This window comes from Oenanthe melanoleuca, chromosome 1 (assembly GCF_029582105.1).
Source record: "Oenanthe melanoleuca isolate GR-GAL-2019-014 chromosome 1, OMel1.0, whole genome shotgun sequence".
NCBI lineage: Eukaryota > Metazoa > Chordata > Aves > Passeriformes > Muscicapidae > Oenanthe > Oenanthe melanoleuca.
In genome coordinates, this window is record NC_079333.1 from 36,890,124 (window position 1) to 36,910,683 (window position 20,560).

The following is a 20,560-nucleotide window of genomic DNA, read 5'->3' on the forward strand; positions in this document are numbered from 1 at the left end:
CTGCCAATCTGAGTGGCACAGAGGGTGCTGGAGCTGGGGAGCAGCTGGAACCTCATATTCATCTATCAGATCTGGCCAAACCTTTAATGCAGAACATCTCACTCCTCCTACTTCTCCTTTGTTCCAAAATACAATGGTGTTTCTGGAGACAGGCAGTCCTAGGTGTGGCTACTATCTTGCCTCTTGATTAGAGGTTCTGGATCCCACCAGCAGGTTTAGCTTTCTCAAGGGTTATGGCTTTCTCCTTCCCTCCTCTGAAGATGATGCAAGCCTAACAAGCCTGTACCTCTACTTTTCTTCCCACTCACCAGTCTTTTGTCAATGCAGACTGTCAGGAGCTGTGTCACACCTTGTTTGGGGCAGCATGTAGCATGGCGAGCTCTCAGCATTTACTGAATCACACTGCACTTTTGAAAATATAAAGTAAAACTAATTGTAAAAAATCAATATTATTACCTAGAAAAAAAAGCATGTAAGTGGATAACTTCCCTGTCCAAAACAGATTTAAGGTATGTAAGAGCTGTTGTGGCTCTGACTAATTGACAATCTGTAAAACAAAGGCCATTACAGTTGAAACATTAACTCTTTTGTTTTAGTTGTTATCATGTTAAAAAAACACCTCCTAATTTAAAGAATGGAAGTACTGGAGCTTTTATCACATCTAAATGGCTCATATTGACAGAAAATCATTTGCACTATTAAAAACCTTACACTGCTAATCTACATCCATCCTGCTTTTGCTGTCTAGCATGGGATTGTCATTGTGCTGCTTTTAAACAGTCTGAAGATTAACAGAGATCTCTTGGGTATGAAGACTATGATAAAATGCCAAAGGAAGCAGCCTTTGGATTTTATTAATTTTATTCAGTATTTATGCAATGCATTTACACTTCATGGTTTATAAGGTGCCTGTCAGACTTCCACTGTGCAAGTTTTTGTACAAAATGAGAATATGTCTCTGTCCTAATGGTGTTACCATGCATAAAACAGTTTGGCTGATCACTCTTCCCAGCTGCCACCCTTTTCCTCTGATTGTACACCATGGGCAACCTCCTCTATAATTTTTCATTTAAAACTTCATGCTCTTTTTCTCTTCTGATTTCAACTGTGGCACCACTTCAGGGCATCTGCTGTTTGCTATGAGTGGGCACTGAGTCTGGACAGGAGGAAATGCAAGAAGCAGCATGCAATGAAGAAGGAGAGGAGCCAGATCAGCATCCCTGGCAGTCTGAGGCAGTTTGTGGCCTTTCACAAGTCACCCTTGCTACTGAGCATCATGGATGGCAAAACTGAGCAACAAAGCAGCACTGCCAGTGGAGGGCCATTCCTCACCAGCCCCAGGGACACGGCAGGGAAGGTGTGAAGACAAAATGCATCAAAATCTCATTTTAGGTGGGAATCAAAATCCCAAAAATGTGTTTTTAAGCCCTTCTGCCCACCCCCTCCCCTTGCCCTTGAATCTCTTAGTTACAATAGGAAAATTGTTTCACTCTTGCTTTTCCCTGTAGCTCAGCACTGGGCTCCCTTCCCAGGGCAAGTTTTTAAAATGATTTTAAAAAGAGACTGTTTCCCCATGAGACAGTGAGGAGGCAGATGTGCTCTCTGACATGCCATGGCATGTCTGCTGGCACTGTTGTGCTCCAAGTCCAAGCTTGGTATGCCTACTGAAACAAATGGTGTGTCTCTCACTAGACTGCTTGCCCCTGGAGACACTGTCTTCTTCCTTTTCTTCTCAGGAGAAAGAGACAGTCACACACAACACTAGAGTCTCACAGAGGCCATGATAGGAGACTGGAGATCCAGCCTGGAAAAATATTTGGAGTCAAGAATGTTTTGAAAGACTAGGGTAGAGGGGTCAAGCATGTGAGGGGATAGATTTTTCTATTTGTAGCAAATCCAGTGTCAGTCGTGTGAACAGGGACAGGGCTGGAGAAGCAGTGTGGGAAAGCAGACAGACAAGCCTGGCAGCTTCTTAATGGCTAGAGTTTGGATACTGACATGCTTTTCAGGTTTGTTTTGCAGGGAGGTATTCTTCCTTTTGAGACATTGTTCTTGGTGCTTGTGACCCTTGGAGAACAGGCAGACTGCTCATCTGTGTCAAGTCAATGAAGATGGATGTAAACCTTTCATTCTTCTTTCCCCCTATTCCTCCTCGTATTTTCTCTTCATCTTATCACAAGAGACTTTCCTCAGATTTCTCTCATCATCTTACTTGACCTGTCACAACCTGCTTCCCAGATTTCCTCACAGCTATTTCCATTTGTTTTCCTTCTTCACCTTTTCTTAGCGCCCCAGATTTTCAGAAATGCAGATCCTCCTCAACTCTGATTTTTGCCCAATATCTTCCTTTTCCTGCTGGTCAGTATAATTTTCTGGATCCTTACCTCTTTTCTTGCCCTTCCTTCTCTCCAACCTCTCTTAATTTTCCCCAACACACTTTACCTCTGTCATGGTTTATAAAATCTGTCCATACAGTTTGTTGTCTACAGCCTCTCTTGTCTCCCACACATCTCTGCCTGACATTGAGTGATCAGCTTCCTCATGGGGGGAAGTGGAGGGACAGGCACTGATCTCTGTGCTGACCAGTGACAGGACCTGAGGGAATGGCATGAAGCTGTGTCAGGGGAGGTTTAGGTTGGGTATCAGGAAAAGGTTCCATACCTAGAGAGTGTTTGGGCACTGGAACAGCTCCCCAGGGCAGTGGTCACAGCAGCAGCCTGACAGAGCTCAAGGAGCATTTGGACAATGCTCTCAGGCACATGATGTGACTCTTAGGGTGTCCTGTGCGGGGCCAGGAGTTGGACTCAGTGATCCTTGTGTGTCCCTTCCAACTTGGGATATTCTGCAATTCTATGATCACTTTTCTCATGTGTCCCTTTGGCCACATCACTCTGCATCCTCCCCAGGTTCCCTCTGCTCCATCACATGAAACATCAGGTTCTGGCCTGCACTGTTGACACTGCTCAGCTTATTGCACTGTCACCCCTTGATGGGTTTGGAGAAGGCAGCCCCAGGTCCTGTGGGGCCACACTGCTGCCACAGTTCATGCTGCCACCACCAGCTCACACTGCCCATTGCCAGCCCAATGTGTATTATTACAGAGTCCTTCTGCTCAGATCAACAGCCTTAGGGCTGTTTTGAATCTGATCTTAATACTCCTTTTGGCATCAGCCCCTATAGGCATCGCTCCCTATCACTCCCTGTGATGCCTATAAAAGTGTCTGATAGCAGATAAGCTACTGCAGCACCAAGTCATCAAAACCTCTGGCCAGCTCCATCTCACTTTGAGTCCTCTGTCTGTGGTCCCTTGGCTGAGAATGTAACCTTCCCAGGGCAGATCAGTCCTTTTGTCTTTATCTTTTCAGCATGGTGAGTGCACTAGCATGATGATGGCTCTAGTCCCTTTAGTAATAGTGATGTTAGCAAGAGAAAAAAATGCACAGCTCTGTGTTCAAGGGTCACAGCAGCTATGTTAAATTAGAAACTGGAAAGGACCTCGCTTGGACAGAAAATCAAACTGGGAGCAGAGGAGTGGAACTCCATGCTGGCTTTCAACTGATGCTCCTCATGGGAGATGAAAACCTGAAGCTCCTGCTCCTCAGGATGAGTCAGGTTTATCTGTTTGCTGGTACATGCAGAGCTAAATAGGCAGATAGACCCCAACCTCACACCCTGAAAGAACTCCTCACTTTCCCAAAAGCCCATAAAAGCCCTTGAGGCACAGAAGACAACTTGGGGCTGTACATCTGATGAGACATAGTTGCCACTTTGAGGCAAGAGGTTGATTCACAGGTCTAGGACAGAGACAGGATGTTTCCTGGTGGGAATCATTGATCTGTTCAGCGTGCTAGTGCCTGCTGTCATGCACATCTTGAGACACCTCATGCTGCCTTTTCATTGGGTTGGGACCATGCCCATCCTGAGGTAATGCATGTCAGCCTTGAAGTGGGGTGTTTAAATTCATTGTGTGACCTGGTTTTGCCTGAGTAGCAGGCCTTACCATGCTTATGAAAATATTTTTTCTGCTGTCCTGGTAATTGCAAGTCTGGGATCAGAAAGGCACCTAACAGCAAAGGTTCAGCTTCAGTTCTTGATTTTCCAGGAGCCTTTTTACATCCAGGAAAATGAAATTTTATGTCTGTGCTTTCCATCACCTTTCCTGAGCATGACTAACTCTTTCTGGCAGGGCTGGGTGACCAGTCATTTGCCTGGACCAAACCCAAGCCCACTAACTCCATTTCCTGTTGTTCCCCAGGCTGTCCAGCCTGCCTCTGCCTCCCCTAGCTGATATCACCACACCAAGAGGTGTTGACGTATTTCCTTGTCTTGATACTTCCAGAAGTCATCCCTGAGTAGAGGAATGATAGTCATACAGTGCAGTCTATTTTTAGCCTTTCACAGACTCCTTCTCTGACCTTGGGCAGGCACTTTAACCACTCAGCATCCCACTTCATAATTTTCAGTATGGACATAATCCTACCTTGTTTGCAAAGTACTTGTGGGATGGTAGCACTTGGGAGGTCTTTTGCTTGGAAATTGTATTATAAAAGGGACTTGTGCCCTATTGGCATCTAGGACTTTTTTAGGTTGTTGGCAGCACAGCTGATCACATCTCACTTCTTGGGTGGGAAAATGCTACCTTTTCTTGACTCCAAGGTACTGCTCTGTAATCTGCTTTCCATCTCCACTATTTTGAAAACATTAATTTTCCCAGTCACAGAAGGAATACTTCAGTGCTTTTACTCTGCAGTAGCCAAAGTATTATAGGCAGCTCTTTATTGGGTGGATGATTACTGTGCTGAACATAAACTCAGAGGAGCACCTTCAATTCCTTTTTTTGCCAGTTCCATAGATTTGGCCGAAATGTTCTGTGGTGGATGCTGATTAGAGGTACGTGATCTGAGATATTCATCCTTCTGCTTGTTGTTCATCTCTTCTGAGAGAGGTGTCCTAAGATGAAGTGATACTGGAGGGTTTTGAATTCTCCATGCAGCGCCAGGAGAGATAGGAGGTGAATGCCTTTCCCAAGCATCTAAGCAGTATGTGGCAGCAATAGTGATGACAGAAACTCCAAAAAGGATCTAGGGGGCTCCCAGCAGCTCCAATGTCGCCACCTCTCTTCTTTCTCTCCCTCTCCTTTGGCCGGGCTCACAGCTGGAGAGGACAGCTAATACCTTCTTTGGGGTGGCGAATGACTTTGCAGCATCCCCTCTGACAGCCTCAGGAACATTTCTGGCTGTGTCAGCCAAAATTCCTGCCGGGGACTGCTGCAATGCAGCACACCACACCCCCGCCGGCGCTGCCCCAGCCCGGGCAGCCGGTGCCGCTGAGCTCCAGCCCTGGAGTCCCTCCTCCCCTTGCGAAGCCCCGATGATTTCAGGTTGCTCGGCATCCCCTCCGGCGGGCAGCAGCGTGTGTCGAGCAGCCTGGCGCACGTTCTGTTTCACAAGGCGCTGCCTGCGCAGCGCGCTGCTCCCGCAGGGATCCGCTGTGGTTTCGGGTTTCATTTCCCTCGCACGCTACACCCCAATTCCAGACGCGCTCCGGCTTCGCTGCTGCACGGACTCTGGTCCTCTGCCGTACCCAGCTGCCCTCGGCTCCAGGGAGTGGACCATGAAGACGTCAATTCTATTCTTGCTTTGCATCTCACTTTTCCCAGGCTTTTCCCAGGGCAGAGTTGTCAGAGAGGATGAAACCGGTTTTGCCGAGTGTAACGTGTTCTTCCCTGGACAAGTCCCACCCGAAGGATTTACGGAGCCGTTCCATGTGAAAATCTGTCAGCAGTACAACAAAGAGCCGCGCTTTGCAACCCTCTACAGTACTAAGGACAAAATCCCTCTTTATTCGGCTTTTAAGTTTACAAAGCCAGCTCAAAGTGACGAGGAGAGCTGGCTGGTTGAACCGCAGGTAAGGCAGCTTTTCCTTTGCTGTAAAACAACTGTTCCTGGAGAAATTTCCTCTGGGGTAAAGCTTGGGCTAGAATTTTGCAAAGGAGGCAGGAACTCTGCTGGTTGAACTTCTGTTGGTATGAATTCAGCATGAGCAGAACTTATTTTTGTTCTTGGAAGTGAGCAAACAAATAGTTTCTTGTCCCAGGGAGCTTATAATGAAAGCTGAGAGGCTGCTGCTTGAATGTGCAGTGCCAGGGGAGAGGAAAGCCCTCTCTGACACCAGCGATGTGTTTGTCCTGCCCAGCCAGCTCTTGTGGGCAGGGAGCACATAGCAGTGTCAACTTCAAGTTTGTTCTGTTGCCAGTGTGATCACAGTGTTGATAGGGGCTCTCTAGCTTCACTGAGCAGAGATAATGCATCCATTTGTGGTTCACCAAGTTGATGCTGCAGCTTTTCAGTACGTCCCAGTGTTGCAGACTGAGGTAGGAAAATGAGTTGCTGTGTCCTGGGGCATGCAGGCTTCAGTCAGGTCAGAAGTATGCAGTATAAAATTAATTTTACCAGAGCCTTGGCGTTTTTTGTCTCTCCTTACACTTGGCATGTTTAAGCAAGGCCTTCAGGCTGCTTAATTGAAAGGAAATCCTTTAAAAACTGGTGGTGCCCTGAGAGAACTTTAGGTCTTCTCTTTTCCCTCCCCATATTTTAGATTTTTCAGCAGTGATAATGAGAAATATTGTAGCAACATTGGACTACCCCATCTGTCGAGCTCAGGACAGACTGTCAGTGTGCAAGGGTGCTTTGTTAGGGCAGGCATGGCTGCACTGTCAGAGCAGTGTGTTAGGAGTGTTGCCCCATAGCTACTGGATGCTGCCACAATCAAATCTCACCCCTCTGCCAGGAGAATGCTCTGCTTATTTTTCTCATGTGTGGTGATGAGATACTAAGGCCACAAAGCCACAGGCATTGAAGACAGGACATATTAAGTGGTTATCTTCAGCCTGGACTGTCTTCTGGCTCTCTGGGCTGGGTTTTGAGTTGCAGGAGTTTCTAAGGGCCTTTTGATCTCCTTCCACTTCACAGGCAAGCTGTGGGAGTGTGCCCTTGTAAAACAGAAAAAACCTTTTGCAGACTCTGTTATCACTGAATCCCAAACTTCGTGGGTCCTGCCACCAAAACCTTCTGCAGCCTCAGAAATAATAGGGCAGGTGCTACCTTTATTTGCTCTGGCTTCTCCAGAGCAGCCTCACAGGCTGACAATAGTTCTTAGTTGACCCTGATGGATCTCCTTCATCCACTGGTGAAATGCAGGTGCCTCAGAGGCAGGAGTTAGAAACTCTTCAGTTCCCTGGAAGAATTTCTGACTGAGATAGAAAAGTACTAGGACAAAAAAGAAAAACAAACAAATATATATATATATAAATACAGAAGAATATTTAAGGGGAAGAAATCAAGAATATGAAGAATTCCTATAACTTAAGAAGTAAGTGACAGACACTGCCACTTGGAGAAGAGAGTGGGGAAGAGCTTTCATACCCATTATGCATGTTCTACCAAGGCTGGGTCAGATGGCTGCTGAAGGGAGCCCTTAGCAGCACCTGCTCTGCAGCATAGCCCAGTGAGCTAATATCACCAATTTTCTGGGTAATTTCCTTGCCAAGACAGGGATAGCTGGGTATGAGCTGGCTCAACTGCACATGGAGATGCAGGCACACAGCAAAAGGAAAGAAATCACTATAACAACACTCACAGCACTCCAGTGAGGGCCTCAAGGTTGTCATAGGCTTTTTGGGGGGATAATGATGTAAGTGGTGAGGGCACCATCTCACTCGCTCAGGAATGTCTGCCTGAGATATAAATGCCAAATGTAGCACAGAGGAAGTAATTGGGTGAGAAGTGTGTGGAATGTCAGTGCCACCCACTGCGGATTGGCAGCTGGAAACAATGAATTAATTCAGCAATTAGTGAAAAATTAGAGAGCAGGAAGGGTAGGCTGATGAGCAGGGTACTGATGGGACTCCCCCAGGTGCAGGTCTGAAAACCTGCCTCTGCCACAGATTTCCTAGAGGAAGAGAACAAGTCACTTAGGTGTCTTTTACCTCATTCCATTTTGGTTGTCTGAAATTCTGTGTTTGGTTCTTTCTAAAGTAGCTTAGAGAGAGATGGAAAATCCAGAGTTTCTTTTTCCATCCTAATTAATGAGGGGCTGGATGAATTACCTCGTGTTTTCATTTGGTTAATGGCTTCCACCAGGCAGACAACCAAGGTGGGATTCTTGCCCAGCTATAGTGCAGCTACCTTTGAGCTGCTCTTGCAATCTCTCTTGGTGGAGAGTTAAGAGAACAGGCACTTCTAGAGCCACTTGTGAGTGTTCCTACTGCAGAAACATCAGCATAAGATGCAGTGAGGTATGGAATCCCACACTAAGGCTGGATCAAAATTTCCACTTCAGTCAAAGGTGTAAGGGTGCCTGAGGAAGTAGTGGTGGGAGAGGGAAGCTGAAGTTCAGGAAGGTGGGGGATGGCAGCATCCTGCCTTGTTAAATGACCAAACTCAATGGGAGCTGCCTGCCCTAATAACTGTGTTGCCATACTTTTAATCCCCCTCCTGCCTCTGTCCCATCTGTGAAACAGCACCCTCCACTTAATGACACACATCAATATTGTTATGTGCTAACATCATACAGGCTTCAGGCACAACAGTTGTTTTTAAATCTCTGTTCTATGATAAGGAGTTTACTGTCTGCTTGGATTTTGCCCTGAGCTGTTCCAGGTTATTTGGACAAGTGGCTTCATGGCTGACTCCATGAACACAGATTAGTTTTGAGGTGACACAAGCCAGGAGCTTTTTGAAGCAGGAAGGAAAGGTATCTTGCAGTGCAGATTAGTTGCAGTGCTGAGATGGCCTGCCTTTGGGACTGAGCTGGAGAAGGCATGAAAACCTCAGGTATGTATTAGTTATTACAAAGCATAATAGGAGTTATTATAAGCATAGTTAGGTGATGTCAGAGCCTTACACATGAACAGCACACAGCTGCATTTTTTATCATAATCTTTTTTAATTGCACCCAAACAATCTCAGTGGTATGTTCAAAGGCCTGCAACTGGACAGGTAACCAGGGGCATATTTTTTTAATAGTCTCCTCAAGGTTTGCATGCAGCAGGTCGTAGGGAGAGAGAAACTAGGTTTATTCTGCTTCATGTAGGTTGGCAATTTCTGCCAGGAGGCAGAGCTGATCCATCTTGGGTCTATGTGTTTTTGTAGTATGGCAGCACTCACTATGGGTGTGAGATGGGATGAGGGTCTCTGAGAGGGTGTAAAGCTCCAAACTGTGAACAATTCCTGGGCACAGCCTCACATCTATGCCCAATCCCCATCACCACTTCTGTGTGATTAAACACACTGGGTGCATCCCTCGTCCCATGGCACACCATCATCTCATCAGAAGGGGAGAATGCCAAGGGAAGGGGAGGTAGGAAGAGACAGTGATTTTGTGGAATGCAAAATGTCTGGCCTCATCAGCCAGCTGCAACATGTTGTTTGGGGTGACTGAGCAAAAGGAGCAGAATAAGGCATTAAAAGTGCAGAATAAGTCTTTTTTAAGCAGTGCATTTAGAGAAAGCTGTGGTTTGTGCATCAACACATGGACTCACAATGATCCTCCCAGTCCTGAAGCAATAAGCACCAAATGCTTCAAAAAAAAAAAAGCAAGAAATCTCCTTAGCAGGAGATGGGGTAATGCAGCCCTCTGCAATGGCCAGGCTTGGCACTGTGACCGGGTTTGGTGCAGAGGGAGCCTTGTGCCTTGACTGCAGGGGTTTGGCTGATGCAGGAACTCAGTTCCTGCAGCCAGCAGCCAGAGCTCAGTTCCCAGGTGGGGATGATGGGCAGGTGCTGACACTGGCCCTTTCACCCTGGCTCTCACCACAGGCTGGTGCAGAACTGTGAGGAGGTGATGTGGCACTAAGAGGATGCAAACTCTGTGCAAGTTTGCAAGGACATAGTTGGTTATCTGTCCAAGTGTGCTGCAGGGTGGTCAAGAGACAAGGATGGATAGACTATGAACTGCGTGTCATAGATGTCTCCAAAGTGCATATTAGATAGTGCAGTAAACAATTTATAGGCTAGGGGCAAGGGAAGAAGGTTTAATTGGGCCAGCACAATGCTGGGATCTGAGGGCCACACCCTCTGAAACAGAGACTACAGAAGGCAGTGGCTGCCAGAGATCATCTGCCACCCCTGAACTTCTGCCAACATGTTCACCCTCTAATTTAAGGAAAAAAATGGCAATTTGGCACATCTCTCTGGAGTGGCTGCAGGCAGTGTCAATAGGAATGACTATGGATCAGACAGAGCTGTGGCCACCTGAGAAAGATCTGAACCTGAACACACCCTGACATTTAGTGCTGCTCCACCCACCTCTCTTTACCGCCTCTGCCTTTCCCCTTCCCTCGTGCATGGCTCCAGGACAAATTCCCTCTGCAGTAATTGCTACCTCTGGCTCCACTGCATGGGAGCAGCAGACACAGGCAGGAAGCACAGACTCCATCGAGGACCTTGGGTGGTGGCACCCTCAGCCATGTTACACCAGGAGCTGCATGGTCATTAAGGATGAGGTTCAGACTATTATTGACAGGGTCAGGTTACTGATGACCAGCCCTGCACCAGCCCTACGAGCTCATTGCTGTGTCTCCTGTTCAAGGTGGGGTAGTTCAGGTCACCTGACATGATGTCTGGCTTCATTCTTGCTTCTTACACAATAAGTGGTGAGAGGTGAATGCCTTCTCTAGATATCTTATACACCACGGCTTGTTTGGCTTTTTTTCTTTCCCCATGGCTTGGATTTGATAGTTCAGAAGTCTTAAGGTGCCGTGGTTAAGTTCTTAAATGAACTGCAGGTACCACCACAGTAAGAGGTGAAAACATTACCCTAAATCTAGCCATCTATTGGTCTTAAAAATTTATTTTAGGACAAATTGCAAGTTAGAGGCTTGGTATATTGTGCCTAGTGAGATTTTGATTTCTGTGCTGTGTACCAGACTGGGGAGCTGCAAATGTCCTTTGGAGCTTAAACCAATGTGATTGGCAGAGGAGCTAAGTAGAGAATACACTCCTCTGAAGTACTTCAAGGAAGGTAAGGAGAGGGTGAAGGATATAATCCAAGGCATGTATTAGTAGTCCTAATGAAAAGTATACATCAAGGCCCATTTTACACATTGTTTTCTAGGAAAGTGAATTGCATGCAGTAACGCTTCTCTCTGCTCTTTCAGATAGATGATCCAGAAAATGACTTGCATGAAATGGTTCATGAAGCTGATATTGGTGGCACTGTGGCCAACCTTGGTGCAAATCAAGCCCTGACCTCAGACTATGTGGGCTCTGGCTATGAGAGAGGCCTTCTCAATCCCAGTTTGCTTAATGAGGAGGATTTCCAGGTGGCCACTTACACACTCACGAACACTGTCCCTCTGAGCCCAGCTCTGAGCAAAAGCTGGCACAGAGACCTTGGGAGGGTAGTGGAGCAAGCTCTGACCCCTCACTGTTCCAAGATGGATCACCTCTATCTCCTTGCAGGTGCAATTCCTTCCAGTGTCCAAGTGAAAGGCAAGGTGTCAGTGCCAGAGAGCCTCTGGCTGGCAGCCTGCTGTGATGCTCCAGAGGGATGGTCCCTGGGACTAGTGAAAAAAATCAACAATGAAAACAGCTTGGCAGACCTCACAGTGAGAGAGCTGGAGAAGCAGCTTCTACCAGGAGTTCACTTGTTCAAGGGCCACTGTGGAGAAGACAAACAAAACCAGGAGAAAAGAGAAGCAGTGTTGCAAGCTGTCAGTCAGATCCGCTCTGGAGAGCAAGCAGGAACAAGTAACAACCAAGAGACCAAAGAAAGTGGCTGGGTGAGAAGAGTGGCTGGCATCATTGCTACCCCTTTCATCAAACTTCTGGAACTCCTCATCTACATCTTTGTGGAACTGGTGAAGTTTGTGTTTTATTTTCTGTGGCTTGTTGTAAAGCGAGTTGTTGGTACAATTCTGGATGGAGTCTACAGCCTGTGGAATGGGGTGGTGTCCTACCTTAAAGCTGTCAGCATGGTGCTCATCAGCATCCCCTATGATGTTGGGAGAGTCATCATCAACATCTGCCTGGGCTTCCTGCAAATTGTCCAAGATGTGTTGTCCCTCACCTACAGGATCCTCAGCATCCCCGTGGGGTTCATCCTTCACCTTGCTGCTTTCCCTTACCACTCCATCTGTGCCATTCCCTCTGTCCTTAAAGACATGGCCGCTGGGATTGGGGGCACCTTCTCTCTGGTCATCGATGCCACAGCGGCGGTTCTGCACGGCTTTTGTTACCTAGCTGGCCACATCGTCAAACGGTTTGTCCCCAAAGGCTCCTCTGACGACTGAGAGGGACACCAACCAAGGCTGCAGACACACGGAATGAAGGACAAGTGGGACAATGCTTTAAGATATGTGGCCAAATGCTGTCAATTTCATTCTGGTATTTATTGTAGTGACATTAATAATAATGAACTGACTGGGGAATAACAAGGGGGGCCAAGGCAATGTCACTCGGGGCCGCTACCACTGTAACTCAACTTCTGTCTGTTGTAAGATGTTCGGGTTTTATTGGTGCAGGACACAAAATTTCTGTGATTTGCAGGTGTCAAGATGCTTCCTCTGGGAAATGCACACTAACTGTGGTAGGAGGTAATTTCTTTCTGGCTATGATGACACTGAGATTTATGCAGTGGCAATGAGCTCTGCAGAAGCCCATCCCTTCCAAGGAGCAGGTGGTGGTGGTTAGGGAGGACATGAGTTACAGAGGGACTTGATAAAAGGAGAGGGAGGCAAGAGTGCAAGGACTTGGGGCTGGGAAACAGCAGGGAGCAGGGTGGAATGGGGGAAAAGTCCTGCTGTTGGCTGCATTGCTTATTTCTCTGGTGGCCCAATGGTGGAGGGGATGCAGCTGGGTAAATCTCACAGTCTTCAGGCCTTTCCAGATACCTGAAATTGCATGGATCTTGCTGCAAGGAAAGACCCACTGCCCATATTTTTTGCATGGTGGGAAAGTATTTTTCCTTCAGCATACCAAGGTCATCTTCCCCCAGCCCTTCCTTGCTGTCTTGTGACCACTGAAGGTCAGAGCCCTGAATCTTCAAGATGTGATGTTCTCTAAAGGTCTAAGCCCATGAATGTTTTAGCCCTGAAGCCCTTGTGTCTGCTCCAATGCCCAGCAGATCTGGGAGCTGCACTTTTGGATTCAAATCTGTTGCCACCTGCCTTGTTTCCCTTGAGAGCTGACTGCTGCTGAATCATGCAGGGAACTATGGACTGTCAGATGGGAGGAGAGGCAGGAGGGATCCTGGGCTGCAGTGCTTGCTTTGCTGTGTGAAGACCCACCTGGTGAGCCTGTGCACAAAAAGACACCTTAATGCCAGAAGTGGAACCAACTCCTCTTCTGCACTGCTCATCCTCACTGCTCACTCTTCACCCCTTCTTCCCTCTGCCAGCATGAGCCATGTCCCCCAACATCTGCAGTGCTGGGGCTGGGGCACACATCAGGGCTTTGCAGGGGAACAGCAAGTGTTTGCAGCCAGATGAGGGGCACAGAGACACCTGCCACTGCTGGAGAAGAGCACAGGAGGGCTGCCCTTCCCTGGGGCTTGGCTCAGCAAAGGGATTTGGATCTCTTGGTGCAGTTGCCTGCAGAGGGAGGCTTCCTGTCTCAGCAGCATTTACTTTGGCTGGACTCCAAGAGGCATTTGGGAGTCCTACATGCATGTTTCCTTCCTTTCACATCCATCTGTATCTCTCACTCCAGCGCTAGCTTGTTGTGGACCCCTGATCTACCATACATCCCATAATGAGTCCCAGGGGTGAGCAGGCTGGTGCTGCCATCTCAGTGGTGCTCTTGGTGGTGGCCTGTCCTGGGTTGAAGTTACTCAGTTACTGACATGGCAGCTTTGCCTCTCTGCATCATGTAGCCTGCAGCAAGGCTGAGCTGGCATGGATGGATTCAGAGGGAAAAGGAAATTTGGCTTGTTCATGATGGGACAGAGTTATTTCTTTAGCTCAGGAGCTGTGCTCAATGCAACCAGATGTGTGTGCACATCCCAGCCCAGTACACCCTGGCCAGGTGGCACCCTGTTCAGCAGTGATGGAAATGGCAGATCTGGGGATGCCAACAAGTGGGGAAGCAGTGGCATGAGTGGAAAGAGAGGATGACTCCTTGTCTCTCTTCATGGGCCACTGCTGGTTTATGGAGAAACTGTCTGCAAACAGAACTGGCTTTGTTCAAAAGGAAAGGCAGCTTTTGTGTGCCAATATGGGTAGTAGGTGGGTAAAGTCAGTGGTGTTTTGCTATAGGAAATTTGGGAGCAAGGGGCAAAATCACTGCTCCTAACAGGTGGAGAGCAGCCAGTGGATTCTCTCCAAACTGACCTCTGCATGTCTGCACACTCAAACATGCCTGGTCTGCTGTCAAGGCAGATGTGGAGCTGGTTTCCCACTCCTCCATGAGACCCTGTCTCAATCCTGGCACTCCTCTAGGGCTACATGGCAGCTGTCAAGGCAGGAAAGAAGCCAGCTCAGGCCCCAGGGGATGCTAGGGTGGGGTGACAGGGGGCCCCAGGATCCCCAGCAGCCTCTGAAGGCACATGTGATGGCAGCAGCTCTCAAATACAGCCCAAGCACTGAGGAGAAGGGGTAGCTGCCCCCACAGCTGTCTTGCTCCTTCTGTGTGGCCTTATCTCTGACCCTTCTTGGCTGTGTGGCACTGCACAGCAGCCAGCCATGCACTTCCTGGGCTCTGTACCAGAGCAGCTTCCCTACACCTGAACCCAGCAGCCCCTGCATCCCAGGTCCAGCAGCATCTCCAGTGCAGCTCTGCAGTTGCAGGAATGTGGATCAAGCATATCCTCATGTGCTGGCAAGCAGCAAAGCTGGGGCACCTCAGGACTGCACTGTCCATTTGCCACCACCATTGCTACCCCACCTAGCTCAGGCCAGCATGTCTCTGCTGCAGCCATGACTTCTGACAGTCCTTGGAATCTGAGGTGCTGCAGATCTATAGGATTTGGGCAGATGTGCAACACTATTATTAGAACTGTCTTAACATGCTCAGATTTCAAATGCTAAGAGCAGTAACTGGCATGGAGCATTTCTCATCTGTGCTGCGTATCTGAGCAGGCAGGGGCAAATCTGCCTTGAACATCCAGCAATTATCACAGAACAAGCAACATCCTGCAAAAAAACACTGTTTGAGACTCTTCTTACCTAGGCATGATTTATGGCTCATGAGCTTTACTCTATCCTTGGAAACATATGGCTTCAACAAAATAAAATGACTTTTCCTAAGAGGGGCTGGTATCACTTTCTGTCACAGCTGCAGATGAGATAATACAACCTAGGGTGTCCTGACTAATCAAGAAAACACCAGCAGCACAGTTTTTCCTTGTAACAGCTTGACATCTGATGTTAATGGCTCTTTTGTGCTTTTTAAACAGCTTTCCTCTCTCAAAGCACTCTAAGACTTAATTAATTAAGGCAGAATAAGTTGGTGAAAGCTGAGGTGTTGCAGGCAGTGAATATGACTGTGTGTGCCAGGAGAGGGGACTGTTTTATTCTTGTCAGATGCAGTGACATGCACCTGGAGTCCATCATGGTATCCAGTTTCCATACAGAAATCCCAGCACAGCAGCACAGTTCTTCACAGCTCACAGGGAGAAACTCCTTGTGCAGTGCTGGTCCCTGGACTGGCTTTGTCACAACTTCTTTACTTTCCCTGACAGAGGTAATTATACTCCTCTGAAAGTATGGAGGTCCTGTGATGAGTAAACCAGATATTGGCACCTCTGTTTTGCAGGCACCTCTCCTTGGGCAGAGGAATCCCTGCAGCTGAGTCTGCATCTGTCTCAAGTCTGACACTGGCACAGGTTGCCTGGAGAAGCTGTGGATGCCCCATCACTGGAAGTGGTCAGATTGGCAGGTTGGATGGGGCTTTGATCAACATGGTCTAGTGGAAGGTGTCCCTGCCTTAACCAGATCACCCCAAGCTTTTGGCACAGGGGTCTCTGCACCTTGAGGTGACCCTTGTCTCTGCTGCATCCACCACAGTGGCAGAGGGACTCAGTAGCCCTGCAGGACAGCCCCTCTCAGGCCCTCTGGGTCACACCTCTGCTACTATAGCACACTTACGGCTGCTCCCCTTGTATGGAACCCCATCAGCAGCTCCCTCCCTCCCTCTGGCCTGGGAGCTGCTCCTGCTCAGCAGGAATTGTGCCATGCTCCTCACAGGTCATCTCTCCAGCATAGTCAGTGCCAGAAAATGGAAAAGGGATTGGAAAATAAACACCTGTGTAACTCGTTTGGCCAGGAGGGATTGTCTGGGAGCAAGGAGTGTGAGGTGTGTCCAGGGTGTGTGTGTTAGTGAGGTTGCAATACTGTGGGTTTGGCAAGGGATGATTTCTCTCTGCTGCACAGACTCCTGGGCTGTTGGACTTACTTTGGTGGGTCTCATGCTGGGTAACATCTGCTATTGATTTCCACAGAACTGGTGTTTCCAGCCAAGCAGAAACGCCTAAAGACTTTCCAGTGGTGTTAGTGTTACAGCTGCTTGGAAAATCTCCAGGGAATTATATTCTGTCAGAATGGAGTGATTTATCATACAGGGTTCTTTTCATGGCAATTTACCACTTTTAGTGGAAAATATTTTTCAAGTCCAGGTTGGAACAAGGACAGGAAATATCCAAGAGCAGCCCAGGGTCTGGATTAGTGGTTTGGATGTGGACATTCAGCACCCATCCTGCCTAACAGCAGGTTTGGCATGTAAACGTGGCTCTTTCTGTCTCAGAGGCATATCCTTCAGCCATGGCCATCTTAGCATATGTGTGATTTTCTTCCATTTGTGAGGGTGAAAAAACCCTGTCTCCTTTCCAAAAATACTGAAATTGTGACAGCATTCCTGGGACATAGAAGCCATTTTCTACTGAGACAGCAGCAAAGTTGCCTGCAAAACTGAAGCAGAGGCTTCAAATTCTTCTGCAGTATCATCTTTATTAATAAGTTGATGTTTTAATCTAATTTAACATAGTGAAGAATGGACATCTGGAGCAGATGTCATTGTGTGACTTTTCCAAATCCCCTGTACCTGCTGGTAGAAGATGGTAATGGGCCAGTGCCAGGAGCTGCAGCAGGTGGGCAGGGAAGGAAATGTGGGAGAAGAGCATCAGACTAAATAAAAGGAAGAAAATTCTTTTAAAATGAAAGTAAATTACAAGGAGTAAGCCCTGGTACAGGTTGTCCAGAGAGGTAGGAAGTGCTCCAGCCCTGGAAACATTCAAAGTTAGGCTGGATGGGACTCTGAGCAACCTGATCCAGTTGAAGATGTCCCAGGTTGAACTATGTGGCCTTTAAAGGTCCCTTCCAACCCAAGCATTCTATGATTCTGTGAAACCAAGTGGCCAGTAAGGGCTGAGCAATGGTCTCTGCTTGATCCTGGCTCCAGCAAGCTGCTGACGTGAGTGAAGCAGCTCCAGAGGGATGATACAATAGACCCATGGAGACATCTCTTTCTGGATTTGTGCCATCTAAATGTAGGCATTTAAAATTCCTTCTCTGCAAGCACAGGGGTCCCTGTGTTCAGTATAAATATGTCACCTGCCTTTTACCTGGGCCCCTCAGCTGGATGCCTAAAGCTGGGACGAATGAAGCTTAGGGTTGATGGCTGATGGGGCTTGTCCCACCCTTGAAGACCCTCAAGGCTCATCATCTGGTTCACCCAGATGATGGTACAGGTGGGATGGTCTTTCCCACAGCCCCTTTGGAAGGATCTTGGGTCACTAAATCGCAGCCCTTGAGGATGACTATTCAGCTAGAATCATGAAGTTTGGAAGAGAACTCTAAGATCATTGAGTCCTGCCATTGACAGAGCACTACCAAATGCACCACTGAACTGTGTCCCCAGGTGCCACATCCATACATTCTCTGAACTCTTCCAAGGTGGTGATTCACCAATTCCCTAAGCAGTCTGCTCAATGCCTGACTATCCTTTCAGTAAACAAATTTTTCTTAATCTCCAAACTAAACATCTCCTGATGCAACCTGGGGTCGTTTCCTCTTGTCCTGTGACTTGCTGCCTGGGAGAAGAGACTGACCTGCACCTGGCTACAATCAGGGATAAATGAACAGGCTCTCAGGCTCCAGTGATGAAAGATAATTTTGTCCATCCCATATCCTTGAAATGCTTCAGATCATGTCCCCGTTCCCAACCCAAGGGAGGTTTGGTGGTGTAGGATCTATCTGACATCCTGGTCCCTGTTCTTTATTTCTCTCAGGAGCTTATTCAAAATGTCATTATTTCTCCATCTCCCATTTACAGTTGTGAACAGATGCAGGTGTTCAACACTGAGAACATTCCTGCAATGTGTCCTGCTGGCACCGGTGGGACTCCTGTGGACACAGCACTGACTGAGGCTTTGGACCTCTGTGGTTGTGGGGGTTTGCACTCAGGTCTACTAATTAGAGTAATGATGTCTCCAACTGCTCCTGTTCCTGTTTTTCACCAAAAAAAAAAAAGTATTTTTTTTGTTTTGAAGGAAGGAAGGAAGGAAAGAAAGAAAGAAAGAAAGAAAGAAAGAAAGAAAGAAAGAAAGAAAGAAAGAAAGAAAGAGCCTAGAGGTTAGCTTAAATCTAATATCATATTTTCAGCTGATTTTTTCAGCATCACTGTGCTGTGTTGCAGACGTGAGCTGCAGTTTCATCTCCTGCGAGCTGAACTCTGCATCCCAACCGTGTTTCCCCTGACGAGGAGGGTGGAGGTGGATCAGAGTCCCCCAGGAGATGATTCAGGGCAGATGTCACCCTCTGGTGGAGTCTCTGCCTCTCTCCACGAGTTGCAGAGGGAGCTAAGAGAGATTAGCGGGGTAATTTTGCAAGGCAAATTAAACGCCTGTGTTCAGGCAGTGTCACCTCCCCAGCCCAGCCCTCCTGGTGCTTTCAGAGACGCTGGGACAAAGGCCAGCATGGGAGAGGTGGTCTGGGCTGAACCTAAGCCCTCCCCCATGGGACTGCACATTGCAACAGCAAACTGCTGGGAGCTCCTTCCTGAGGGAGTCAACACTGAATGTTGCAGGTTCCACTGCTAAAACACTTCTGTTTTGACTGTAATCACGCTTTGTTGCATTTGCTGTGTCTAGTTTTTTGGCAACGTTTTATTGCTTGGGTATATGATACTCTGAACACCAGCCCCAGGCAGAAGAAGGAGGGCTTCCCTTCTGCAAAAGCACTTCCCTGCAGGTCAGAAAGGTTCCAGTTTTGCTCCAAGGGACTAAGAAAAGGAAAAAAAAAACACACATGAAAGATGAGGAAGGTTTTTATTTTGCAGGAAATGTAAATGCAGTGATCATCTTCCTTATATATTGAAAAGCTTACAAAGAAAAATCAATGATACTTACATGAGGTTATTAGCATGATGAATGATATTATTTAAAATTTATGTAATTCTAGCTTGGGTTTGTAGAGCCTCTGGTCGTCTGCCCAGGTACCTCAGCAGGAAACTCCATCAGAATCCAATTAAAAGCTTTGGGGGGAGTTTCCATGCTCCCACATTGGTCTAATAATTTGGTCTAATTTAGCATGCAGTGCTGAAATGAAGTCGTGCAGGTGAGTGCACTTCAGTTAATGTACACTTGGTAAAGCAGTTCCACTGATGGCTCTGTACAGGGATCTGGGGCTGGTCACCATTTCTTCCCCATGCTATGGCCACACTCCCAGCTGATGGTCATGGGGCACACCAGGGTGTCCCCCTGTGCTCCATGAGGAGGGGAGGAACCTGGTGAGGTTTGGGGTCAGCCCAGCCAGCTGTCCCCCAGGGATGTGCTGCCCTTGCAGGGCTGCCTACCTTTATCCAGCCATGGCCCTTTGCCAGGCTCCAGGGACATCCCACAGCAGTCACCTACAGGCTGTAGGGAGATTGTCCTGCAACCACTTGGTGTGGGCACGAGCATCCCTGTGCCATGGTCCCTGGGCTGCCACCACCCCTGGGTCTCCTCTCCCTGTGCCATGGTCCCTGGGCTGCCACCAACCCTTGGTCTCCACTCCCTGTGCCATGGTCCCTGGGCTGCCACCACCCCTGGGTCTCCACTCCCTGTGCCATGGTCCCTGGGCTGCCACCACCCCTGGGTCTCCACTCCCTGTGCCATGGTCCCTGGGCTGCCACCACCCCTGGGTCTCCTCTCCCTGTGCCATGGTCCCTGGGCTGCCACCACCCCTGGGTCTCCACTCCCTGTGCCATGGTCCCTGGGCTGCCACCACCCCTGGGTCTCCACTCCCTGTGCCATGGTCCCTGGGCTGCCACCACCCCTGGGTCTCCAGTGCGGGCGCAGGGGCAGGGGATAGATGGCAGCAGAGTGGTGGCCTGGGAGGATGGTAAAGGAGGTCTTGGGGAATCACCATCAGACAAATGTTTTTGGCTCTGAATTTCCTGTGGGAAACCATCTGGAGAGGTGAGGATGGGGTGTGAGGTGCAGGGCTGTCCTCTGGCTGTGCTGGGTACCCCCATCTGAGCACTCACAGCACACACTGGGTACGAGCAGGTACCAAAATCAGGGCCAGGTTCACCTCAGCATGGCACTGTCCTGCCCTGCTGATCACCCATCTCTGGGACTTCTAGGG

At 48.3% G+C, this 20,560-nt stretch overlaps 1 protein-coding gene across 1 annotated transcript; it reads left to right on the top strand.

Moving 5' to 3' along the window:
• Positions 1-4,473: 4,473 nt before the first annotated feature.
• ENDOD1 (endonuclease domain containing 1) lies at positions 4,474-12,483 on the top strand. Its single transcript, XM_056504911.1, has 2 exons — positions 4,474-5,907; positions 11,159-12,483. The coding sequence occupies exons 1-2, from the start codon at positions 5,371-5,373 to the stop codon at positions 12,290-12,292; spliced, it is 1,671 nt and encodes a 556-aa protein (XP_056360886.1). The 5' UTR covers positions 4,474-5,370; the 3' UTR covers positions 12,293-12,483.
• The last annotated feature ends 8,077 nt before the right edge of the window (positions 12,484-20,560 follow it).

What these genes read in the sequence shown, in the direction of transcription:
- ENDOD1 (XM_056504911.1), top strand. Translation starts at nt 5,371, where the DNA reads ATGATTTCAGGTTGCTCGGCATCCCCTCCGGCGGGCAGCAGCGTGTGT. An exon ending in GCTGGCTGGTTGAACCGCAG is followed by an intron (nt 5,908 to 11,158) that starts GTAAGGCAGCTT and finishes CTGCTCTTTCAG; the next exon opens with ATAGATGATCCAGAAAATGA.